Source organism: Dysidea avara, chromosome 7 (genome assembly GCF_963678975.1).
Source record: "Dysidea avara chromosome 7, odDysAvar1.4, whole genome shotgun sequence".
Classification (NCBI taxonomy): Eukaryota; Metazoa; Porifera; class Demospongiae; order Dictyoceratida; family Dysideidae; genus Dysidea; species Dysidea avara.
The window spans coordinates 38,739,822-38,765,229 of NC_089278.1; the positions used below are offsets into that span (position 1 = coordinate 38,739,822).

The following is a 25,408-nucleotide window of genomic DNA, read 5'->3' on the forward strand; positions in this document are numbered from 1 at the left end:
TTCAACTCGTGTAGTATTAGTGTATAACTAACATTACATTAATACTGTATATATGTACATTACACTGTGTAAATAATGCCATTAACATAGCTACGTTGGCTAATGTCTTTCAGCAAACTAATGGGGGGATAAAATTTGTTAGCATGCAGCAAATATATATTACTTCATGGTACTGGGGATAACACCTTGCAATATTCTGTACTCCTTGACCCGTCCAATAACTCTCTCTACGTGTACTCGCAGCTGAGCTATTTTCTTCGTTTTGACAACATCTTCCACTGGCATTTGCTGCTTTGATTGTAAAAGTGGTGGCACATTTAATCGTACACCCAATGGTGCAAGAAGATCTTGAATCAAAAAGCCTTTATCTGCCATCAACTCATCTCCCGTTTCTAATTTGTCCAGGAGCCCACAAAGCTGAACTAGCTTCCGGTCAGATATTGATCCTCGTAACTCTGAGATACATATGATATAGCCCCACTAGGTGTGATTCCAATCAGTACTTTGACTGTATTTCTGTTCTTATAATTAAAAAATGTACAAGCCTGATTTAAAAGTGATGAAGGTCGCTTAATGAAAAATTCTGTAGCATCAATTATAACTCGTGTGTTTGGGTAATGCTGTTTGAAAGCCTCAGGCATATATTTGTTAACCACATCCCACGACGGGAAGCGTTCAATAGCCTTAAAGTTGTGATAAAGCAGATTTACCCAAGTCATTGTAATGCGTGACACAGTTGACTGTGAAACACTGAATCTGTTGGTCAAATCTAGCTCTGGAAATGCCATACGCAACCGTACTAAGGTCATGAACAACTGTTCTAATAAGGGTAACTTTTTGAGATCGTCCACGTTTTAACTCGTCAAAATCATCTTTGCAGTATTTTCCCTTCCAAATCTTCATGACCTCTGCATCCCCCTTCAATATTCTTCATAGAAGATCATCAAAGTTGCATAGTCTGGAATGCCTGTGTACGGCTTCACTAGCTCATCGTTGTTCTTGATGTTTTCCAAACGGAAAAGTTGACTTTCTGATTTAACTTCTGCTTTCTGTAATTCATCTTCCAGCTCCTTAATCCTCAGCTCCAATTCAATGACTTTGCTTTTTAACCTATCCAGTTCACTTGATTGTGAGTCCATATCATCAATCATAGTGGTGGAGTTATCATCCCATCCATCAGCTGACCAATTATTGTAATTAAGATTGTACCGCTCTTTGGATGAAACAGCTATCTTCGATGCTATACTGTTACGCTGAAAAACTTGAGCCGTCCAAGGAAAGACTGATGGAACAGCTGTTCGTCTGAGACGAGGCTTGCTTGATGGAATCTGATACTCACTAAATGTATAGTCATCAGCATTGAAATGTAGTGAACAGATTTTAGTATTTTTAGTAATTTTGAAGTTAACCCCAGGATCCCTTCTTATCTTTACAATCCATTCTTTTGCTCTATCTGTCTTTAAGTCAGGAAAGCTATGAAATGAAAGTGGTGGCATTCCCAAACGTTTGCGTTCGGACTGCTGCCCTGACGAACTATGACACAATGGAACACAACAGTAGTGCCCTTTCCTCTTTTTCACTGCGTCAGTCATATGCTCGCTTGAGCGGTACAGGTGAATAATCACGATGATCCGATCATGAGTCGTCGTCAGACTAGGTGGGGTCATTTTCAGAACTAGCCTCAAAATCGCCCTGCATGTCAATTGGCTGGCACCTTTTTTCGCTAAAAGGACTATAGTAAGTTAACTTATCGCTAACATTATATCTCTAGCCTTACCATCCTTTCTTCACTATTCAGCACTCGAATCTGTAAAATTTGTCAATGGCATCAATACAAACTACCCCACATAACGCGGCAATTTTGTTACGTGACATCATTGTGGATAAGGCACATTGCTAAAACCTGTATTACAACCAAGAGTTCATGTGATCAGATCTGCAAAAACCCAATAAAATAGTGCAAAACATTGATCACAGTGGGTACACATTTATCACAGGGGTACACATTGATCACACTGGGTACGCATTGATCACAGTGGTTGATCACACTGGGTACTCATTAATCACAGTGGTTGATCACACTGGGTACGCATTGATCACAGTGGTTGATCACACTGGGTACTCATTGATCACAGTGGTTGATCACACTGGTACTCATTAATCACAATGGTTGATCACACTGAGTACACATTGATCACAATGGTTGATCACACTGGGTACGCATTGATCACAGTGGTTGATCACACTGGGTACTCATTGATCACAGTGTTTGATCACAGTGTTTGATCACACTGGGTACGCATTGATCACAGTGGTTGATCACACTGGGTACGCATTGATCACAGTGGTTGATCACACTGGGTACTCATTGATCACAGTGGTTGATCACACTGGGTACGCATTAATCACAGTGGTTGATCACACTGGGTACGCATTGATCAGAGTGGTTGATCACACTGGGTACTCATTGATCACAGTGGTTGATCACACTGGGTACGCATTAATCACAGTGGTTGATCACACTGGGTACGCATTGATCAGAGTGGTTGATCACACTGGGTACTCATTGATCACAGTGGTTGATCACACTGGGTACGCATTGATCACAGTGGTTGATCACACTGGGTACGCATTGATCACAGTGGTTGATCACACTGGGTACTCATTGATCACAGTGGTTGATCACACTGGGTACGCATTGATCACAGTGGTTGATCACACTGGGTACACAGTGATCACAGTGGTTGATCACACTGGGTACACAGTGATCACACTGGGTACACATTGATCACACTGGGTACACATTGATCACAGTGTACATGGCTCTAACAGCAAAAACTTTGATAACATCCGATTTGCCTACCTTTTTTAATTGCAGGAAAACTACCGTTTGGTTGTTAACACATCAAAAGGTAAGATTCCATCAGTCTTCTTTTACTATTTTCAACTTTGTGGAGAGGAAAGATTATATAATACCCTTCACCTGTTCGTGATGGTACAAGTTAACTCTTAACTAGGGCTGGGCAGTATTGAAATTTTACTATCACGATATATCATGGGAAAAAATATCATGATATTACTAATTATCACAATATTCTTGTCATATTTTGACAAGTGTTCTACCATCAAACTACACTTTCCAGCACAAGTGACATACGGTAAGTTGGTGAATGGATATGCTAAACAACATAATAATACCATTCATTATACTATGCATGGAGACAGGGCTGTCCACGGGGGGGGACAACTGAGGCATTTTACCCCGGGCCCCAGCCTGAAAGGAGCCCCAGGGGCCGCCCCTTGAATACCTGTTTAAAAGATTTAGATACTCTAATAGAGCAGTCACAGAATTCTTCAGAGGAGCAGTGTAGCAAGCTTATAAATAAGGAGATATAGTTGGTGAGGGGCAGCTATTGTCATTGTAACATACCTGCATTGTCAGCATGTAACGATTTTTTTTTGGTCTTCAACGTGCACTAAGCTGAAGGTGTGATTATGATTCAGAGTGGAACCTCCTTGCCCCTGGGGCCCCACTGTGACCCTTTGCCCTGGGCCCCTTAATTTCTCTGGACGGCCCTGCATGGAGATACAGACATCAGATAGACTTCAATTTTGCTATATACAACTAAGTATAGTGAGGATGTGTTTTGTACACCCAAGTGTATGATATAAATATAGGAGGTCCCTAAAAAGCAGCAGACTAGCAATAGAAGCTCATACTCAGCTTTGCATATAATGCTACAATGTCTGCTGTAGAACTATTCCTTCCCCAATAAGTTACCATAATTTCCTTATCACATTTCATATTTGCATGAATGCTTTATTAGAGTATCTCAATCTATTAAGTAATAGTTATACCATGGCTGTGAGGAGTTTTGCTGATGCATACACCTGAAGCATGAGGGCTGCAGGCCCGAGAGGTAAGGGTCTATATATCAGCTTATCACATTTCATATTTGCATGAATGCTTTATTAGAGTATCTCAATCTATTAAGTAATAGTTATACCATGGCTGTGAGGAGTTTTGCTGATGCATACACCTGAAGCATGAGGGCTGCAGGCCCGAGAGGTAAGGGTCTATATATCAGCTTATCACATTTCATATTTGCATGAATGCTTTATTAGAGTATCTCAATCTATTAAGTAATAGTTATACCATGGCTGTGAGGAGTTATGCTGATGTATACACCTGAAGCATGAGGGCTGCAGGCCCGAGAGGTAAGGGTCTATATATCAGCGAAATCCCAACACAGTCGTGGTATAAGTGATATATATCACTCAGGGAACACTCACCTGATAGGTACACATTACTCACCCCATTTGTTTTATACGCTAACGTCGATGATTGATTGTGGTTTTAATAGCATGGGCAAGTAGCTCTCAGAACATTACTCCTGCGTCGCTATGTTTCAACACACGCCAGAAACTTTTGATTGAGGGATTGTTTTTTGTGGAGTAAAGTTTTCAATACTACATTAAACCTTCGCTATTGTGGGCAGTAAGTAAAGTTAATGTTAAGTACTTAGGACTATAAGCTACTCACCTAGTTGTCATATTCTTCTTGTTTCATGGTCTGCTCAATGGCTGAAATCCCCCCCACAGTGGGTAGAAATATGCATCTGCGCATCGCCCAAGCAAGCAGATCACTTGTCTTAGAATGTAGTTTAGTTACTGTCAAATCATTTAAACTTAGCAACTACACTGTACACTGAGCCTTGCCTAATGTTTAAACTAAAACCCACAATAAAATGTTCTGTGTTACTCAATAAAACGAGTCAAAGCGTTTCGTATCTTTAAACTGGTTGGGCATCAAAGCCATGAGCAGACCACGTTCCCATGATGTTGCCCGGGTATTATTTAGATATTGCCTGGTGAATATGCGAGTTAAACCCTGAGTGGCACCTTTGAACACCCACGCTAAAGTGATACATAGCTTAATATCCCCTCCGTAGATCCTTCTCTAGATCTTTACATATTATTGTATTCATAAAATTATTATCACACCTGTAATATATTTCCTTATTTGCATGGGAGGATCAATATGCCACCATGTGCTGTATTTTCCACCATATTGTATATATCCAATAGTTACATAACTGTACTGTATGGGTCATACAGTACAGCTATGCAGCACAGTTACGTAAGGAATGTTTGGAAAACAACTTACTCAGACAGCACGATTGATCATGTACATGACATTGTAAATGAGTAACATTGTAAATCACTAAAACTACCCAGACTAATCCTACCAGTTGGTTCTATGACTAGAAGTAGATTACGTAACACTTACTGATATATGACACACAAAATTGAAGCAACAAACCACACAGATGGCACAATGGATCATGTGCGTGACGCTATTAAATGCTAAAACTAGCCAAACTAATCCTACCATGACTGCAAGAAAAATACAGCACTTGGGGGTGCTTCGAGGCAAATACAGCACTTAGCTTTGCCTCATGCTGTATTAGCCTCTCCACACACCCCCTTGTGCTGTAGTTTCCGTACACACGCATGGCAATGCTTTAACTGTAACATATGGTTGCTGTACAAATTGGTCTATCTGTTTTTACTACTTTGTGGGCGGTGTACCTTCTAAAGTTTTCACCATATAAAACTGAAACTTTATTAAAACATTCCTTTGGCTATGCAGATAATAACAATGCAGATTTTGCTCACATACAGTATTAGGAAGTGTCATACTATGATATAGAACACACAATACACCACACCACAAAACACACAACACGCTACATTATAGAACTTTACGTGGGCGAGATCAAAGGAAAAAGTGTACTCTAAATTTCATAAAGTACGCTCTCAGCCGGCCAACTGTTCATCGACCACAAAGAGTGCTTTATTCGTTCAATAAAGCACTCTTTGTGGTGCAATAAAGCACTCTTTGTGGGCAATAAAGCACAGTTGCCCACGTGCCTTAGTGTAGGTTAATAGCCTACAGGGCTCGCGCCAGTACCACTAATCATCCAAGCCGGTGAAGGCTGATAGCCTCGCCGCGCTGAGTGATCAATCACCCCAGCCAATACGAGTTCTACCACTGGATTGCTTTTATAGACATACCTAAATGCTTCAATGATGGGTGGGAGAAGGTAACGTTGCTGTTACGTTTGTTAATGTAAATGGACAAGTTCCTGGAGATATCACGGAAATACTTCACCATGTGACTTACAATAGAATCAATTGTGGGTTGCGAGCAAAACCTGCCAAAAGACGCGATGAACGTCTACCATGCCAAACTATGGTGAACTACACATGAGTTACTTTGTTAAACTGGTTTGTGTGTGTTCAGGCTGCTAATAGTTCATGCAATGCATGTTAATTACGAGTGCTAGTGTATGGTGAAGCTACATGAGTAGAAAGTTCCATAAATCATTTAAAGCATAGCCTTGCTCGTGCTATATGAAAAATAAAGTACTCGGCCGCACGCCTTGTACTTTATTTTTCATATAGCACTCGCGGCTATGCTTTAACATATACCTACAGAACACGCACTACACTACACCACAGAACACACAATACACCACACCACAGAACACACAATACACCACACCACAGAACACACAATATACCACACCATAGAACACACAATACACTACACTACACCACAAATCACGCACACATTTTACCATTATCACAACTCATCACTATCATTCTTCCCCTGGTTGACTCATAATTCTCTTGTTCCGTTACTCCTGTTCCCACAACAACATACTCCTCCCCTCCTAGCTCACATGATGCAATAGCCAGTGAGCACTCATTGGAGCGTAATTGGTGGGCGTGTAACACTGGATCACATGACAACAAAATGGCTAATACATCAGTTACCATGTTAATACTCATAAGCTATTACAGTAAGGAAGGGTATTAGGGAATGAGAGGGGGTGTAGTCCCAATGAACTTGAGTGATCTTTTCTGAAAACAGTTTTCCACTACTCAAAGAAGTCTCAATGTGTCAGACGCTACTACACTAATTTATATTTCACACCATACACTTAAATACAAGCCACAGTGCTTATTGAGGCACAGTGCTTATTGAGGGTAGCAGTCAGTTTTCCCCAGCCAGATGAAGTAAAGCAGTAAAGTATTCAATTAGTTACCAATATCAAAGTCATTTTATTAATAAAAAATTATATTCTACATTCCTACTACCACATTACAGTACATTCCTACTACCACATTACAGTACATTCCTACTACCACATTCTTACTACCACATTACAGTACATTCCTACTACCACATTACAGTACATTCCTACTACCACATTACGGTACATTCCTACTACCACATTACAGTACATTCCTACTACCACATTACGGTACATTCCTACTACCACATTACGGTACATTCCTACTACCACATTACGGTACATTCCTACTACCACATTACGGTACATTCCTACTACCACATTACGGTACATTCCTACTACCACATTACGGTACATTCCTACTACCACATTACAGTACATTCCTACTACCACATTACAGTACATTCTTACTACCACATTACAGTACATTCCTACTACCACATTACGGTACACTCCTAACAGTACATTCCTACTACCACATTCTTACTACCACATTACAGTACATTCCTACTACCACATTACAGTACATTCCTACTACCACATTCTTACTACCACATTACAGTACATTCCTACTACCACATTACAGTACATTCCTACTACCACATTACGGTACATTCCTACTACCACATTACGGTACATTCCTACTACCACATTACGGTACATTCCTACTACCACATTACGGTACATTCCTACTACCACATTACGGTACATTCCTACTACCACATTACGGTACATTCCTACTACCACATTACGGTACATTCCTACTACCACATTACGGTACATTCCTACTACCACATTACGGTACATTCCTACTACCACATTACAGTACATTCTTACTACCACATTACAGTACATTCCTACTACCACATTACGGTACATTCCTACTACCACATTACAGTACATTCCTACTACCACATTCTTACTACCACATTACAGTACATTCCTACTACCACATTACAGTACATTCCTACTACCACATTCTTACTACCACATTACAGTACATTCCTACTACCACATTACAGTACATTCCTACTACCACATTACGGTACATTCCTACTACCACATTACAGTACATTCCTACTACCACATTACGGTACATTCCTACTACCACATTACGGTACATTCCTACTACCACATTACGGTACATTCCTACTACCACATTACGGTACATTCCTACTACCACATTACGGTACATTCCTACTACCACATTACAGTACATTCTTACTACCACATTACAGTACATTCCTACTACCACATTACGGTACATTCCTACTACCACATTACAGTACATTCCTACTACCACATTCTTACTACCACATTACAGTACATCCCTACTACCACATTACAGTACATTCCTACTACCACATTACGGTACATTCTTACTACTACATTACAGTACATTCCTACTACCACATTACGGTACATTCCTACTACCACATTACAGTACATTCCTACTACCACATTACAGTACATTCCTACTACCACATTACGGTACATTCCTACTACCACATTACGGTACATTCCTACTACCACATTACGGTACATTCCTACTACCACATTACGGTACATTCCTACTACCACATTAAAAGAACGCAGAGCAAAGTGGAGTAGTGCTGGAGTGCAAGGCCCTAAGTGTTGATATGATACAACGAGAGTTAAGGGACTAATACGTTAATATTGTATTTGAGATGTGGCTATAAAGAAATGATGTAATAGTTACTAGAGTAAAGATGTGCCTTAGTAATTTAGACAGAATTTTGTTAGTAATTCACAAAGTATTTGCCTGACAGTTTTGCCACCCCATATACAGTGTAAATGTATCTCTAAATCCCCATATAAGGTAAAATACAGATGTGTACAGGGTGGCTGCTCACCTTCAAAGTTCACAGAATCTATTAATAGCACACATGACACTTCTACGGCTGCTCCACTGCCGATCAATGTCTTGGGACGAAGATGATCACCTGAGTCACCTGTACTGTAGGACCGACTGGTTGCTATGGTGCTAGCACTGGAACAAAACACCATATTTAAATAACTAACTAGAAATATCAAATCACAACATCTAAGCTGTTTACACTAAATCCATGAAAACCTCGTAGCAGGCTCAGATATTACCCCTGAGCTTCAGCAATTTAAGTGGTCATTTTTAAAATTCTTACCAATCCACAAACCACCACTACTGGGGGTAACACTGTCACCCAACATGTGTAGCTGCAGTGATAGTGGTTAACATCATTGTCCTCAAAATCATTATCACATAAAGCTGCTTTACAAATGATGTCTATTTAAATAATTGATTGACATTAACATCATTGCAGCCATTTCTTAAAGAGAACTAAATTGTTTTGTTTAATATGCACTTGTGAATTTGTTGTGAATCTGTTGGATGAAAGTTCTATTGTAGTATCGTGATCACACTAAATTACACATGTTAGGCTTATCCATAACTCCATAGCTGTTAGTGTCCAACTTTATTGCAACCACAAAAGTTATGATCAATAGATTATCCACACAACAATTTTCAATTGGTTATTTCATAAGCCACTTGTCTGCAACAATTAATTATTCTTTACAAAATCATGATCACACGCTAGCAACCATTGTGTTCTGGTCTGTTAGCTGTTACAATTTCTACCAAACCACACAAAGGTTTAAGGCTTGACAGTTAACTTATCCACAGCAATTACACTCTAGTAAGTAACTATTTATTGTATTCAAACCAAATCTGGTATATACCAAGATCAACTGAAACGGATTTTTTATTACAAGAGTTCACAACCACGTACATTTATTGTCTCAACATTGTGTTGTTGGTGATTACCAAATAAAACTACTAGCAAAACGAGGTGGTTTGTACTTGTTCCCTTAAAATGACAAAGAGTTTATGATGCTGCTGGATAAAGCGAAGTTATAGCCATAAGACTGGGATGGCTCATCAACCTCTCTGTTGTGTTTGAAACATTAGATGGATCAGTATATGTGACTGGATTTTGGAAAAACAATCTAAATCGCATATTAGAAGTTTCAAGATAAATGGTTTTAAGAATTCAAGTCAGCATAACTCTCCAAGGATAACAAGCACACGTATGAAATTTACACTAAAGATGCATCAATCTATTACCTTTCAGACCACTTCCAGTATTTGTAGCTGCTTGTAGAGTTTCCCACCAAATAAGATAGAAAATCTGAGCAGTTGGACGAGCGAAGTAGTATCACAAGTGCTCGCAAAGGGGTGGAGGGTGGGGGTGGCGAGGAGGGCAAGAAATAGACTTCAAAATGGAGGCAGACCGTGATTGATGTACATGTGATTACTGCCAGCCTATGCCAACAGTCAGAGGATCTGTTTGTTGTCAAGAAATTGACACAACCGTTTGGTTGGTGATCCAGTCCCACACAACACGTCAATACTAGCCTGTGCAGAGTTGTACTATTAACTGCCTCTCATGGCCACCGACACTATTATGGTACTGGTGATATCCCTACTGAGGAATACAGGTAATTACTTTTATTTTTAAAAGTAAAGTATGTTAATTTGGTGTATATATTACTAGTGATGGTTTATGAGAGAATAGTGTGACCTTATCATCATCATCATCCTTCATGCAGTATTGGGTGGTCTAGGTAGTTAGTTCATCACAAAATCTGAGCAACACAATGTACCATATTAACACAATCAAGGAACTGCAATTAGCTTTGCTCCCTATTAGGTTTAGGAAAACAGAGTTGCCTACCTTCTGCTCTTAAAGGCAAAGAATTGACCACACTGTGATAAGCTACCAGTTTAGTACAATGATGACATGTCATGTAATAATCTGGTGTTTATCAAGCTTCTTACTTACCTTACTGTAAGCCTGTACAACAACTGCTAACACCAAAGACTTCCACCACTTCACTATCTCACCACCAATACAAATGATTGTTGATGCTATTGATCCACTCTCCAATGAGGTCAAACGAAGAAAATTAGAAGCGTCTCAGCAATCAACCCAGTCAACACAGAAAGTACGGATGATTCTCATAGGGAAGCCATTTTTTACTGCGAATCAACACCATTGGCTGTCAGCAAAAAGAAATGGGACACAAAGGAGGACACTGGTAAGTCCATGATGCGTGCATCGCACGTACTGCGGTATGCCAAAAGGCACATCTTGGGATGAAGCGATGTTGAACAGTGAAAAAATCAAGCCTGTAGCTTTAGCCATTATTGAGTTATGCTTGTCTGAAGGCATCAGTCAGTCAGTCAGTCAGTCAGTCAGTCAGTCAGTCAGTCAGTCAGTCAGTCAGTCAGTCAGTCAGTCAGTCAGTCAGTCAGTCAGTCAGTCAGTCAGTCAGTCGGTCGGTCGATCAGTCAATCAGGTAGACAGGCAGGAGAAAATTCCATCGAATAACTTTTTTCTTGGAAATTTTGTAGCAATCTATTGGAAGCATTTAGGGTTATACAGAACACTTTTGGGCTTGGTTATACCTAACCAATACTGCCAAGGTGCCAGAATGGTATTGTGAAGTTAGTATTTTTTGGGTGATATTTTTGGTCAATAAACCCATACCTCCATGATCCCTAATACAGTGGAAGCCCTCTAAGACGGACACCATGTGGCCTCTACTACACTATCCAGACAATTAGGCACCACAAAAAATTTATACATGCTCCTATAAAGACTTGTCCAGATTACTCCATATTTGATTAGTTATCAAGATGGTTGGCTACACAGATTATGTAGTTTATCCTGTAGTGCAGTTTATTCTTAAAGTACACCAGCTACTATTTTCAGAAGACCTGGGTAAGAACATTAACAGCAGTAATTGTATAAGCATTCATGTGGCTTCTTGTAACTTCAGCGCTTTATCTCACACTTTGTAGAATAGGCAATACAGAAACAGTACACAATACAGAAACAGTACACAATACAGAAACAGTACACAATACAGAAACAGTACACAATACAGAAACAGTACACAACACAGAAACAGTACACAATACAGAAACAGTACACAATACAGAAACAGTACACAACACAGAAACAGTACACAATACAGAAACAGTCTGCATTAATTAAATGATGTAGTTTGATTGATTGTTGTAACTCATTCCTACTTGTATCCGTGATTAGCGAGGTGTTGTATAGTGCTGTGCGATAATTGTGATTAATCAATTATCACAAAAATCCATCATCGTTATCGCAAAAAATTTTTATCATATTATTGTGATAATCGGACACTTCTGTAAACTAAATGTGGCCAACCTGAAATGAGAAAATTTTGTATAATTCTAATGAATACTTTTAATTTTTTGTCATGATACTGGTTTGTCATGATACTGGTTTGTCATGATACTGGTTTGTCATGATACTGGTTTGTCATGATACTGGTTTGTCATGATACTGGTTTGTCATGATACTGGTTTGTCATGATACTGGTTTCCAGATATACAGGTAGCTATAAAGCAAGCACAACTCCATAATAAGTGACACAGTGATAATTTATTTATGAGACATTTACAGTATCTAATTGGTTTTTATGTGTGTTGTCAAGTATCGTGATAATCGTGATAATGAGGTACATTATCACAATAATAAAATTTTCATTATCGCACACCCCTAGACTATTGTGCTGTAGTACTTGCCATGTATGGGAATTGTGCAGTGTCCGGTTTATGGAATAGAGAGGTGTCCGCTATTCAGGGGGCATTAATACACACAGGTATTGGAAGTTGTATTTGGGACTTTATTAATTGTCCGTTATAAAGAGGCTGTCCTCCATTCAGGAGTGTCATTGTAATCCTAAGGCTGAGGCATATGTTGCTGTCAGACCCTCAGTGCTGGTCACTGTAAAGCTTTAATAATAGTATTGTATGATAAGTAAATTATAAAATTGTATTGCATGAGCAACAAACATCTTTATCAAAAATTCCATTTCAGTTTACCTTTGAACCTTTCCTATGTGTGTGAAATTTGGATAACTCATTCGTGTTTAATGGCAGCTTTTGTAAGTGTGCAACAAAAGAAGGGAATTTAAATTCTGAAGATTTATATCTTGTAAAAGTCCGGAATGAATATACTCAAATTTGGTATGCGGACTTCTTGAAGATGGAGGATATTTCCATAGCAACAAATTATTTGATTTGGTATGAGCTAAGTAGTTAATACAAACACACACACATGACGTGTCCTTAATAACTATGATGTGAACAAGTTCACTGAGACACAGACAAACACACACACACACGTACCTACTCCTAACAGGCATATACTGAGATGCACCATCAACACACACTGGTACATCATCTCGAACTGTAACCACACTGAACGTCCGACTGGTAGAGTGAAATGTGATACGCCTGCAGGGGTGATTAGTGATGTCATCATTGTCATGTAATACAACAAAGTTCTACCCAGTACTCAGACTGTTTGTTTGTTTGTTTGTTTGATTGTCTAGGATAACACTCTAATCCAGTACACTCCTCTAATCCTTCGGCCTGTTATGTAGGTCAACACTCTAAAAGCTACAAAAACATCCCAAATAGCCACTTGATCCTTAAGTCTAGGCAGAATTCTGTGTCTGTGTCTGTGTGTGTGTATGTATACTGGTTACCGTGGTGATTCAAACAATGGGATGGTTCGAATGTGTAGTTTCTGTATTTCATCCACAGTGCCAATTGTAAGGAAGGAGGCATTAATTAGAGCAAGACTGTCAGGGTATGCCTTAGAGTTGAGTGAACACATCTGAGTCACTTCCTAAATGATAAATAAATAGGAAAATATTACCACCAGCTACAATGGCTGCATCATATGACCACCAACATTACACCTACTGACACTACAATAGTCATCACTCACTTTCATGTTGACATTTGAGAACAACAACTTGTGGTTACTGCTATAGATGATGGTTGGCTGATCAGAACATGCAAATATGTTGTGAGCCCCTCCCACTACAAAATGGCGTAATATTACTGGTTTGGTGCCCAGCACCAGCCTCTTTTGATTGGTTGTATTTCCTGTAGCATACTGGTACCATTATGACCAAATAAGAAGATGTTACCAGAATTAGGATCAATGTTGAAGTAGAATAGTGTACCATCACCAAGGGCAACCAGCAGATATGAGATACCCTCAAAGTGCACCATGGCAACAGAACGAGGAATAATTTCTGCACAAAACACACCACATGTCAACTAGGTAAATATTGTGTAGGTAAATATTGTGTAGCTACTAAAGGTAATAGGCAAGGTTGTGATACAGTACAACTTGATGTGAGGATTACGGGACCTACTTACCTGGACCACAAAACATGAACTATATTTGATTGGAACTGTATTGAGGCACTTTATTAACTAGTGATACTAAAACTTCCTCAGCAAATACAATATATTTACAAGGAGAGCCTTCTGGCAGGTTATTAGTAGGATATCACTTCTGACCTCATTACCCCCTTAAACCCTCTGAAGAATAGCCGAATAATCTACAAATAGAATCCCATGTTACATGTATATATGGCAATACTCACCTCCACCCAAATAGTGGGTGTGTACAACTTCTAATGAGGGTAACTTTAGGACACGTACTGATATGTCTGTCCATAGCCCCAGGGCACATAGGTTGGCACAGCAACTAGTCACATCCAACGGTGTGATGTCAATACAAGCTACCTCATGCTCCATGGTAACATGACTGAATAATGTGGTAAAATAATCAAACACTTGGCACACAATACACTTACCCAACGCTTGTGAACACTCCGATACCAATTTCTAAATAATGCACATCACGACCAATTGCAACTACAATTTGTTCCTGGTTACAAGCCACAGTGCTTATATTCCGGCCAGAGGGAGGCTTCCATTCACTAGTACACACAATGTTAAGACACAATCCAGCCAATCAAAACTGACCATATCAGATTTAAACCACTGGCATCTATCATTCTAATGGCTGTCATGGTAACTTGCACTATTTGATCATGTACCACGTTACCAACATGAAATGACTGCTCAGCATCAGAGAAGCCTGATAACTCTGCCTCTTCAACCTCCTCATCATTTAACAACAGTATCCTAGCAACATGTTATACATCAGGGATTAGTTGGTTCTTTTAACATAATTACGTAAAACAACACAATTTATTATCAGCTTCCTGTGTCTCAAATTAATAGTACTAATCCCTATTATTCTTATGTACAAGCAGAAGCATAGGTTACTTCACATATACGAGTATCTGCACATTTTAGAGACCTGAGGAATGTACAATAATCATTGAAGATGAATTGTACCATTCTGAAGGTCCCTAATAGAGTAGATGTTCAGATGTGTGCAATAACTACATGTCTTGTACAACTCTGGTTGTTGGGTTAATGGTGGCTTGCTGTTAAATAAGTTGTAATTTGTAATGACATCTGTACACACTAGCAATGATTTGCTGTAACTGGAATTAGGCAAAACATATGACAAAAAATATGTCATGCATATCACCTAATCTATTGGATTATAAATACTGACTGTACTATAGCTCAATATGAGTAGCTCACCTGGTCTGCCCCACAAAGGACAACACGATGGAGTTGTTGAATGATATGTTGTCATCTCCAATGTGCAGCGACCATACACCTGTTACACATAACCACTAACAAAATGTTTGGACAATCACTTCCTGTACAATGACCTAATAGAAGAGTGATCATGCAAGTGCGCAGTTGTCATGGAAACAAGTCACATTAGTGGGGCCAACAAAATCATAACAATTACACTAAACCCTCTGAACATTATTAGAATGATAAAAGTGTCTAGTCATTCGTGTTATGAAATACTCTAATAGAACACACACCTGTAATAGAACAGTCATGATGTTTACATGTATTACATGTGTGATCATGACCTGCTGAGCAAAAACCAGCCATTTTCACAAAGTTCTATTTTGCAATAAAAACATATTGAAATGAACAAAAATTTACACACGTTTTATTTGCATTGGTATGCATAAAACAAAGCTCAAATTAATAAAACCTGCTCCATCAGATTAGTGAGTAAGAAAATTTTTGAAATGTGTTTGTACAGTGTAAAGCGTGTGGAGTTATAGGCACTTATTTACAATACAGTAGAAATAAAGTTTACCATCGTTATTTCATTGTTGAAATGGCCTTCTTCTTTGTCCACACACAGAGACGTATAAGAAAAAAACCTATCAATTTGCCTGAACAGACTGAGCCGAACCCCGTATTTGTAGTTGTGAATTATGATTGATTAATAAATGTCTGTAATTTATTCGCCATATCATTTACTGTACAAATCCCTATTCCAACTGTCCAGCGCTATAACTCATTACAAGCTGAAACTTTGGCTGTCCACTCCATTGTTACCATAGATAACAAAATGCTATTCAAGGAATGTGTGAAAACAAACGGTTTTTGCTCAGCGGGTCACATATAACTACCTTGGCACTTTGCATACTGTAAGAAGCGTTCTAATACTATATGATAGTATTAAAGTATTAGTATTAAAGTATGGACAATGTACAATCATTACAGGTTAATAGGCCGACGGCCTTTTAGTCTGTCCATATCCAATTTGATGCCAGTAAATATCTAAATTGTTCTTAAACTTATTTAAACTATCTGACGCGATCACATATAGGGTGAGGGAATTCCACTGATTTACAATTCGGTTGGTAAAGAAATTTAATCTTGGGTTGATCCTGGAGTGGTGCTTACTGTTAAGATGATGTCCTCTAGTAGTACTATCAACAATGGTGAAGAATGGGTCTGGTGAAACTCTATACAAATGGTTAACTATTTTATATACATCTATTATGATGTGTCAACCATTGAATAGAATTAGCATATGTCCCATACTGTATGGTAACACTTGTCCCATACTGTATGGTAACACTTGTCCCATACTGTATGGTAACATTTGTCCCATACTGTATGGTAACACTTGTCCCATACTGTATGGTAACACTTGTCCCATACTGTATGGTAACACTTGTCCCATACTGTATGGTAACACATGTCCCATACTGTATGGTAACCCTTGTCCCATACTGTATGGTAACATTTGTCCCATACTGTATGGTAACACTTGTCCCATACTGTATGGTAACACATGTCCCATACTGTATGGTAACGCTTGTCCCATACTGTATGGTAACCCTTGTCCCATACTGTATGGTAACACTTGTCCCATACTGTATGGTAACACTTGTCCCATACTGTATGGTAAGACTTGTCCCATACTGTATGGTAACACTTGTCCCATACTGTATGGTAACACTTGTCCCATACTGTATGGTAACACTTGTCCCATACTGTATGGTAACACTTGTCCCATACTGTATGGTAACACTTGTCCCATACTGTATGGTAACACTTGTCCCATACTGTATGGTAACGCTTGTCCCATACTGTATGGTAACATTTGTCCCATACTGTATGGTAACGCTTGTCCCATACTGTATGGTAACCCTTGTCCCATACTGTATGGTAACATTTGTCCCATACTGTATGGTAACACTTGTCCCATACTGTATGGTAACACTTGTCCCATACTGTATGGTAACACTTGTCCCATACTGTATGGTAACATTTGTCCCATACTGTATGGTAACACTTGTCCCATACTGTATGGTAACGCTTGTCCCATACTGTATGGTAACCCTTGTCCCATACTGTATGGTAACATTTGTCCCATACTGTATGGTAACACTTGTCCCATACTGTATGGTAACACATGTCCCATACTGTATGGTAACATTTGTCCCATACTGTATGGTAACACTTGTCCCATACTGTATGGTAACATTTGTCCCATACTGTATGGTAACACTTGTCCCATACTGTATGGTAACACTTGTCCCATACTGTATGGTAACACATGTCCCATACTGTATGGTAACGCTTGTCCCATACTGTATGGTAACATTTGTCCCATACTGTATGGTAAGACTTGTCCCATACTGTATGGTAACACTTGTCCCATACTGTATGGTAACACTTGTCCCATACTGTATGGTAACACATGTCCCATACTGTTGGTAACACTTGTCCCATACTCTATGCAAGCACACATGCTTGTAAGATCAGGCAAAATAGATCAGCAGTTTATCTCATCAGCCACTTTCTCAAATTTGATGATTGTGAGAGGCCATTATTCATAATTGAATACCAAATCAATAGGCCACCTGTCACTACAAGGATTATGTCTTCTAAAAGTTTGTTTTTTAGAAATGCTTAAGCGATGGTTAGTCTATCTCAACACAGAAATGTTTGCACATGTGATATTGATAGCAATAATGAATTATGAGGTAGGAGAGTGGAAAGTGATGTGGGAAGGTGATGAGAATCAAAGAGTCAACTTAGCTTACCCTAATATCTAGCAGGTTTGAGATCTACCACAAAGCAGTTACCATGTTTTTTCTTGGAGAAAATTTTTGCAATATGTGCAGATTGGTTGGTATCCATGAAATTTTCCCCTTAGAGATTTGCAGCTCGATTGATCCTGAAGAGGCAAAAAATTTCCCCTTCGAAATTCTGGATGGCAGTGATCTGTAAAAATTTTTACTTGGATAATAACCTGCCATGTGGTATAAGCCTATTAATGATGTCCCGCAAAGTTTCTATTTGGGAGACTCTTATATTTTCAAGTATTGTTACCAATGGCGATTGAGATTCGAAAGATTGTTACAGTGACTAACAAACAAGATATCGAGGTGAAACTACCAGGTATGGTTTTTACAACAAAGAAACAATACTATCTCTACTCGGAAAACCAGCTGAAAATTCTAACACAGCATCAGACAATAGCTTTTATACCTTTATAACCATACCTCTTAGTTTTAGGTCAATATCTTCTTCCAGGATTAAAGATTAATCAGTTTCTTATTAAGCTCCATTAGAACTCACACTTGATCGAATAATTATATTATGTTGGAGTCCCCCAAATAGAATGTCCATTTGCAATCGGTGACATGAAGGCTTATTAGTACAAGTACACAAAAAAATTGGAATTTCAACTAGAGTAGGGACCACAGCACATCGATAAAAAGTACTGAAACAAGTTGGAGTAGTCCATGATATTAAATCACAGTAAAACAATAAGAAGTGTTATATCCCTACTGTGCTCAAGATACCAAATGGAAATACACAATAGGGATATAAATAATAGTTATATGGGCACAATGTGGAGTCTATCAAATTTATAAACCCGAAGGCCCGGGCTATTAAGGGCCTGAGGGTTTATAAATTTCATAGACTCCACATTGTGCCCGTATAACTGCTTTAGACTCTATTCACGTTACACTCAGATTTTCTAGCTCATCCACGGCTGTTTCTGCTGTAGGCTCGGCAAAAGCGGCTGGTTTTCTTGCGATAATACTAGCGCCATGGCAACTATGCATCCTCACGTGACAAAATAATCGTGCTCATTAAATCACTGCACGTGAACAATACATAGCGATTGGATAAACCTAGATTTTGAGCATATGTTATATTGTGCCTGAAGGCGTGGAGTATATTAGAAAACAAGGTGGAGTATATGAGATTTATTACCCACCCAAAACAGCCTAAAAGAGTCTAAGAAACTGATTTAGTATTTAATCTTTAATCCTGGAAGAAGATATTGACCTAAAACTAAGAGGTATGGTTATAAAGGTATAAAAGCTATTGTCTGATGCTGTGTTAGAATTTTCAGCTGGTTTTCCAGGTAGAGTAGAGATAGTATTGTTTCTTTGTTGTAAAAACCATACCTGGTAGTTTCACCTCGATATCTTGTTTGTTAGTCACTGTAACAATCTTTCGAATCTCAATTGCCATTGGTAACAATACTCGAAAATATAAGAGTCTCCCAAATAGAAACTTTGCGGGACATCATTTAGAATATGGCTTATAGTAAATCGTAATTTTTAAAAAAAAGTAGTGTATTTCCATTATGGCATCTTGAGCACAGTAAGGATATAACACTTCTTATTGTTTTACTGTGATTTCATATCATACACTACTCCAACTTGTTTCAGTACTTTTTATCAATATGCTATGGTCCCTACTCTAGTTAAAAATTCCAATTTTTTGTGTACTTGTTTGTTGACTTTTTTTTGTAAATAATTATCATGACTGGTGAACCCACGCATACTGCATCTGAAATGGCACCGTGCACCCCCAGCTATATCCATTATCATCTGAAAAATGAAGTATCCATTACGCTTCGTAGTCAGCTATGTTCAACCTTTACACAGCATTTCGAATCAAGAACTATTCGAAAAGCACCTCTGCAATCCCCACATATCGAAAGAAAGAAATGGTGCCATGCGTCCCAGTTATATCAATTATCATCTGAAAAGTGAAGTATCCATTACGCTTCGTTGATGATTATGTTCAACCCGTTACACAGCAGTACGAATCAAGAACTGTTTGAAAAGCACCTCTACTAATAAAGTAGCTACTATGAAAAATACGGACGATTTCTGTTATAAAGGGAAGCCATCACGTGCTACCACCAAATCGACACTGTTTGCTGTCAGCAAAGATGAATGGGACACAAAGGAGGACACTGGTAAGTCCATGAAGAATGCATTATACGTACTGCGGTATGTCAAAAGGCACTTCTAGGGCCGAAGTGACGTCGAACCGTGAAAAAATCTAGCCTGTAGCCTTAGCCATTATCAAGTTATGCTTGTCTGAAGGCATCATCAGTCAGTCACTAGAAGATTCCGTTAAATTATATATATATTTTTAAAATTTCGTAGCAACTTGTTGAAAGTGTTTTGGGTCGATCTGAAAGCTTGTTTGGGCTTAGTTTTACCTAATCAATACTGCCTCATCATCGTCAGGGAAAATTGAGGCTGTTTTTTGGATATGTTATTTCGTGGGCTATGCCTACTCCTTTGTGGTCCTTAGTATCGTACGGTATGATATATTGACTGAGAGGGCCTTGCATGAAATTATAGGAATGAATCATTACAGCTGTGTCAGTGCTGCTCATCCCTGACACATAAACACTAGCAGACACACAAACAGATGGAACAGTTATACCTTTAATATTACTGAGATCGATGGATGCTAGCTCATTGATTCCTATTCCATTCCTGATGATCCTTAGTGACCCTTCCTTGCCAGCCCCAGAACATGTGACCAACTAGAGGGAGAATAATACCACAATCCTGCCACTACACATTTCACCTGGTCATATCCCTGCCTAGTGAGATCTACAGTGACCATATCAATGATTGGTCCCAGTCCAGTATAGGTCTCCAGTATTTGTACAAATGATCCACTGACATCAGATGGTTCTGTGCTCAACTGAAAAGGAGTGGGGCTTCTGATCACATGACCTCACATGATCCACTCCACTCACCTTTACCAACTGAGAATCACCAAAAGATGAAGCCACAAACACCACTCCATTGTCAAGGTAACTGAGACTCTTACCAATAGCCGCCTACATGTGGTTACCATAGCAACACATAATTATGGATAGTCAGTTGGGAACTTTTAACATACAAAATAAACAGTGTGTGTTGTATTAGAGTAATACTGCAGAACCTGTATAGGACACTTAGCGTCAACAGGTTTTAATGAGCCAGGAACTTAATTTGGAGATCTTGCTAAGAGAGGTTTAGCAGGGGATCATATTTCAGTTAATATCTGTATCTCTACCATAGAGTCTGGTTGTATATCTACCATAGAGTCTGGTTGTATCTCTACCATAGAGTCTGGTTGTATCTCTACCATAGAGTCTGGTTGTATCTCTAACATAGAGTCTGGTTGTATCTCTACCATAGAGTCTGGTTGTATCTCTACCATAGAGTCTGGTTGTATCTCTACCATAGAGTCTGGTTGTATCTCTACCATAGAGTCTGGTTGTATCTCTACCATAGAGTCTGGTTGTATCTCTACCATAGAGTCTGGTTGTATCTCTACCATAGAGTCTGGTTGTTATACAATATATTAAGCACATACTTGTTTTTTTTATGGTTGATAATTATGTGCATGCAAATGAACATGAAGCTCCATGCAGCTATACAGGAGAAGAAATGCTAAAAGTTTGTCCACCGTGTGAGGTTCACATGGTGCATGGCCAATAATAACAATGTGGGCTTTACTTTGCTTCCCAAGTAAAACGATCTTCTTCTTCATCATGCAATTCATGCTCCACATGAACTGGAACTAGACTCCAATATATTGGTACATGTGATTATTGTAAATCAACAGTGTTAATCCATGAACACTCATGACAATGGTTATTCTACATGTGCTTAACAAATGGGTCAATGTTTATTAAGCACTAGAGGAGGTACCATTTGTATGGAGTAATTAAAATGCAAGGTTCACCACTGGCTTTATAGAGTGAGTGGAGACATCACCACATGATGAAGAGCTTACAGCACAAAACAGAAGACAAACAGCAACAGTGGAAAATGTATTTAAGGTCTCCATAATCCCGTAAAGACAGATAAAGCATCAGATTAGAAGTTAAAATAATTTACATGAATTCTTTTTGATAGGGTTTAATGTGTGTTGTACCTCTTCTGATTAAGCACATATGCTTAACAACTAAACTCTACAGTATCACTACATGGCAGGAGAGCTCTTAGCGATAGTGCTGATACAAAAGTGGTAAAGAGGATAAACATGACAAAGTTGAAGATTTTGTACACACAGTTGCATCTATGGTACTTGTCCCAGTCTTGTCCCCATACCGCATACCATACTCACTTCTCCAAGAAGTTCCAGTTTAAGTTCAGTGACCACTTCTTCTTGCCCCTCTCCCATCCTCTCCTCACAGTGAAGGAACAACATGAACAACTTGCCAGTTGTGTCACCCACTAAATATCGGTGGTCGTCCACCCTCCCATAACACTGTATCACCACATCCTAGACATCATTGAGAGAAGATTGGCATTAGTATGATTTTTACACAAGTTTCTATACATAATCTGATGATGAGCAGCAATAAGAATGACCAGCAAAAATTGAGTGGTATTTGCTGGATCACCTGAACCAAGAGTTCATAATACAAGAACTTTACTTATATTATGGACTCTTGCCTGAACTGATCTCATTCAACAGTTTCAATGTACTATACTGGGTAGTAGTATTAGTTCTCAGCCATGTTTGTACTTGTATGTAGTGATTTGTAACAGTTACTAAAAAATGTTTAAATATGATCTATTAATTTAGTGACAGAACACAAAGCCATATTAAGTCATCCCCACAAACTGACCCATAACAATAGTGATATCATTAATAGATTATAATGGAGGAAGTGATGTCATATGATGTCATCATGGTATTTCCTGTGTATTATGGGATCATGCAATGATGGCAGGGTCTAGTGGACAGTACACACAATACCATAACAAGTTATTTTCAACACCATCCACCATTACCATCCACCATTATAACAGGTATAGTATTTACTTGGTTAAACACCACAGCTACTTAGAGCTGGGCAATATCGTAATCTTAACCAACGATATACTGCCATCTAAAATATCACAATACTTACACTTCTTTGAAGTTAGAGATGATACAGAGAGAATAAAGTGTTATTTTGAAATGCATTAGAAATCACCCTTGATCTTTGCCACCGATGAGTTTTAAATTGTGGTCTCAGCTCTTACTTTGTTTTCTACATTTCTCATTGAAGAATTATATGTGCAACTTAAATGATTTTGTAAATGTGTAGAATTACAGCAAACACTCCAGAATTACTTAAAGACGATAGTACGGTATCACAATTTGAAGACGATATTAGAAGCAAATATGATAATATCGAAATATTGCCCAGCTCTACAGCTACTATAGCTTAGTGTCAATGTGGATACTATTCAACTAAATGAGGACGGCATTTAGAGCATAAAGCAACTAATTATAAGTGTGACAACTATTCTGTATATCAAATAAAACTTTTGTTACAAGAAGAGTATGTAGTTACTTGCTTCATAAATTTATAGCTCTATAGTACATTCACTGTGGTGTGCACTAAAAGGGAACAGCAGATGAAAGGTATGACATCCAAATACATAATGTAATAGAACGGTGTGCTTTTTCCTTACTGAAAATATTACTAAATAACACTGTACTTCACTTTTCAGACAAGCAGATAACTCACTAAAACAATCAACAAAAAATAGCTGCAGTGTTGGAAAGAATTACATAATCAGATTTTTAAAATCACAAAAAGCCTGAACAGACTTTAAAGGAATGTAAAGCTTCCTGGACGCTCTTTACTTCAGTATTGGCAGTGCTCTCGTCCATAGGCGGATCTGAGGGGGGGCCGGGGGGTGCTGTGCCCCCCCCCCCCCCCCCCCCCCCCCTGGCCTTTCTCTTACCCCCCTTTGAGCTCACAGTTGATACCAGAAACTGGAATCATGCATTCACACTGTATTCAGAAGTATAGAAAGCAAATGGGCAAATAGAAGACAACAATTGTAGAATGTACACAGTTATACTGTACATTGTAAAGAAAGTGAGACATATAAGTTTGAATTTTTGCGCCAAGATCGAGATACTCTAATAGAGCAGTCACTACTCTAATAGAACAGTCACAATTGTAATGTCATTACAACAATACTAGCTACACCTTATTTCTATTTAGCACACTTTACCATCAAACAGGTTTTATCTCAGATAGGCTAACTAATCTTTATATGCATTGTAAGCATACACTTTGTTAGCTAAATGCTATCAAAAATGCTCCCAAATTCAAACCTAGGAGGTCTAATTTTAAAATTTTTTTTCGCCAACTACAATCTTACAACTGTATGTCTATCCAGCTATACTGAATAAAGTTATGCAACTGAATATAACTTGTGTACTAGAATTCCTCTTAGTGGAATAAACACTTTTGTACACTAAAACTTTTGCCCCCCTTGGCCCCCCCTGACAATGCCTCCTAGATCCGCCAATGCTCTCGTCCCTGGTGGCTGCTTTCCCTCCACAAGTCAAGGATGAATGGGGTCATTACACCACTGAAATTAGCGTAAGAAATTAAGCTTTCAACTGGTACACAGTTTTAGCAGTACTTTCCAAATTATTATCTGTATTAACCTTATGGCTCATGTGAGCTGTGTCGTACCTCCTCTGGGTATGTCTATATCTTTAAGAGCACAGTGTGGTCACTATTCAAATGTGGTCACTATTCAAATGTGGTCACTATTAAAAGGTGCAGTGTTTAACCAAGGAACTCTTCAGGGTTGGAATTGATGATGTTTGTGAAATGTTTCTGCATTCATCAGAGTTTAAATGTAGTGACTTCCTGTGGTGGTTCATTAGCTTATAGTTAGCTAGCAACAATGTACTACACTAGTGCAAA

General features: G+C 38.7%; 1 protein-coding gene across 1 annotated transcript in view; it reads right to left on the bottom strand.

The window, feature by feature from the left end:
- The window catches only part of LOC136260022 (DNA damage-binding protein 1-like), a 55,520-nt gene that overhangs the window by 26,013 nt on the left and 4,099 nt on the right, over positions 1 to 25,408 (bottom strand). The window contains exons 7-20 of the mRNA XM_066053613.1: positions 22,807 to 22,965; positions 21,446 to 21,529; positions 21,271 to 21,390; positions 21,124 to 21,226; positions 15,631 to 15,709; positions 14,998 to 15,159; positions 14,826 to 14,951; positions 14,613 to 14,776; positions 14,148 to 14,255; positions 13,943 to 14,103; positions 13,698 to 13,840; positions 13,336 to 13,443; positions 8,978 to 9,114; positions 6,645 to 6,803 (exon numbers count right to left, since the gene is read on the bottom strand). Of these exons, the coding sequence (XP_065909685.1) occupies positions 6,645 to 6,803; positions 8,978 to 9,114; positions 13,336 to 13,443; positions 13,698 to 13,840; positions 13,943 to 14,103; positions 14,148 to 14,255; positions 14,613 to 14,776; positions 14,826 to 14,951; positions 14,998 to 15,159; positions 15,631 to 15,709; positions 21,124 to 21,226; positions 21,271 to 21,390; positions 21,446 to 21,529; positions 22,807 to 22,965 (1,813 nt within the window). The remainder of the gene's footprint in view (positions 1 to 6,644; positions 6,804 to 8,977; positions 9,115 to 13,335; positions 13,444 to 13,697; positions 13,841 to 13,942; positions 14,104 to 14,147; positions 14,256 to 14,612; positions 14,777 to 14,825; positions 14,952 to 14,997; positions 15,160 to 15,630; positions 15,710 to 21,123; positions 21,227 to 21,270; positions 21,391 to 21,445; positions 21,530 to 22,806; positions 22,966 to 25,408) is intronic.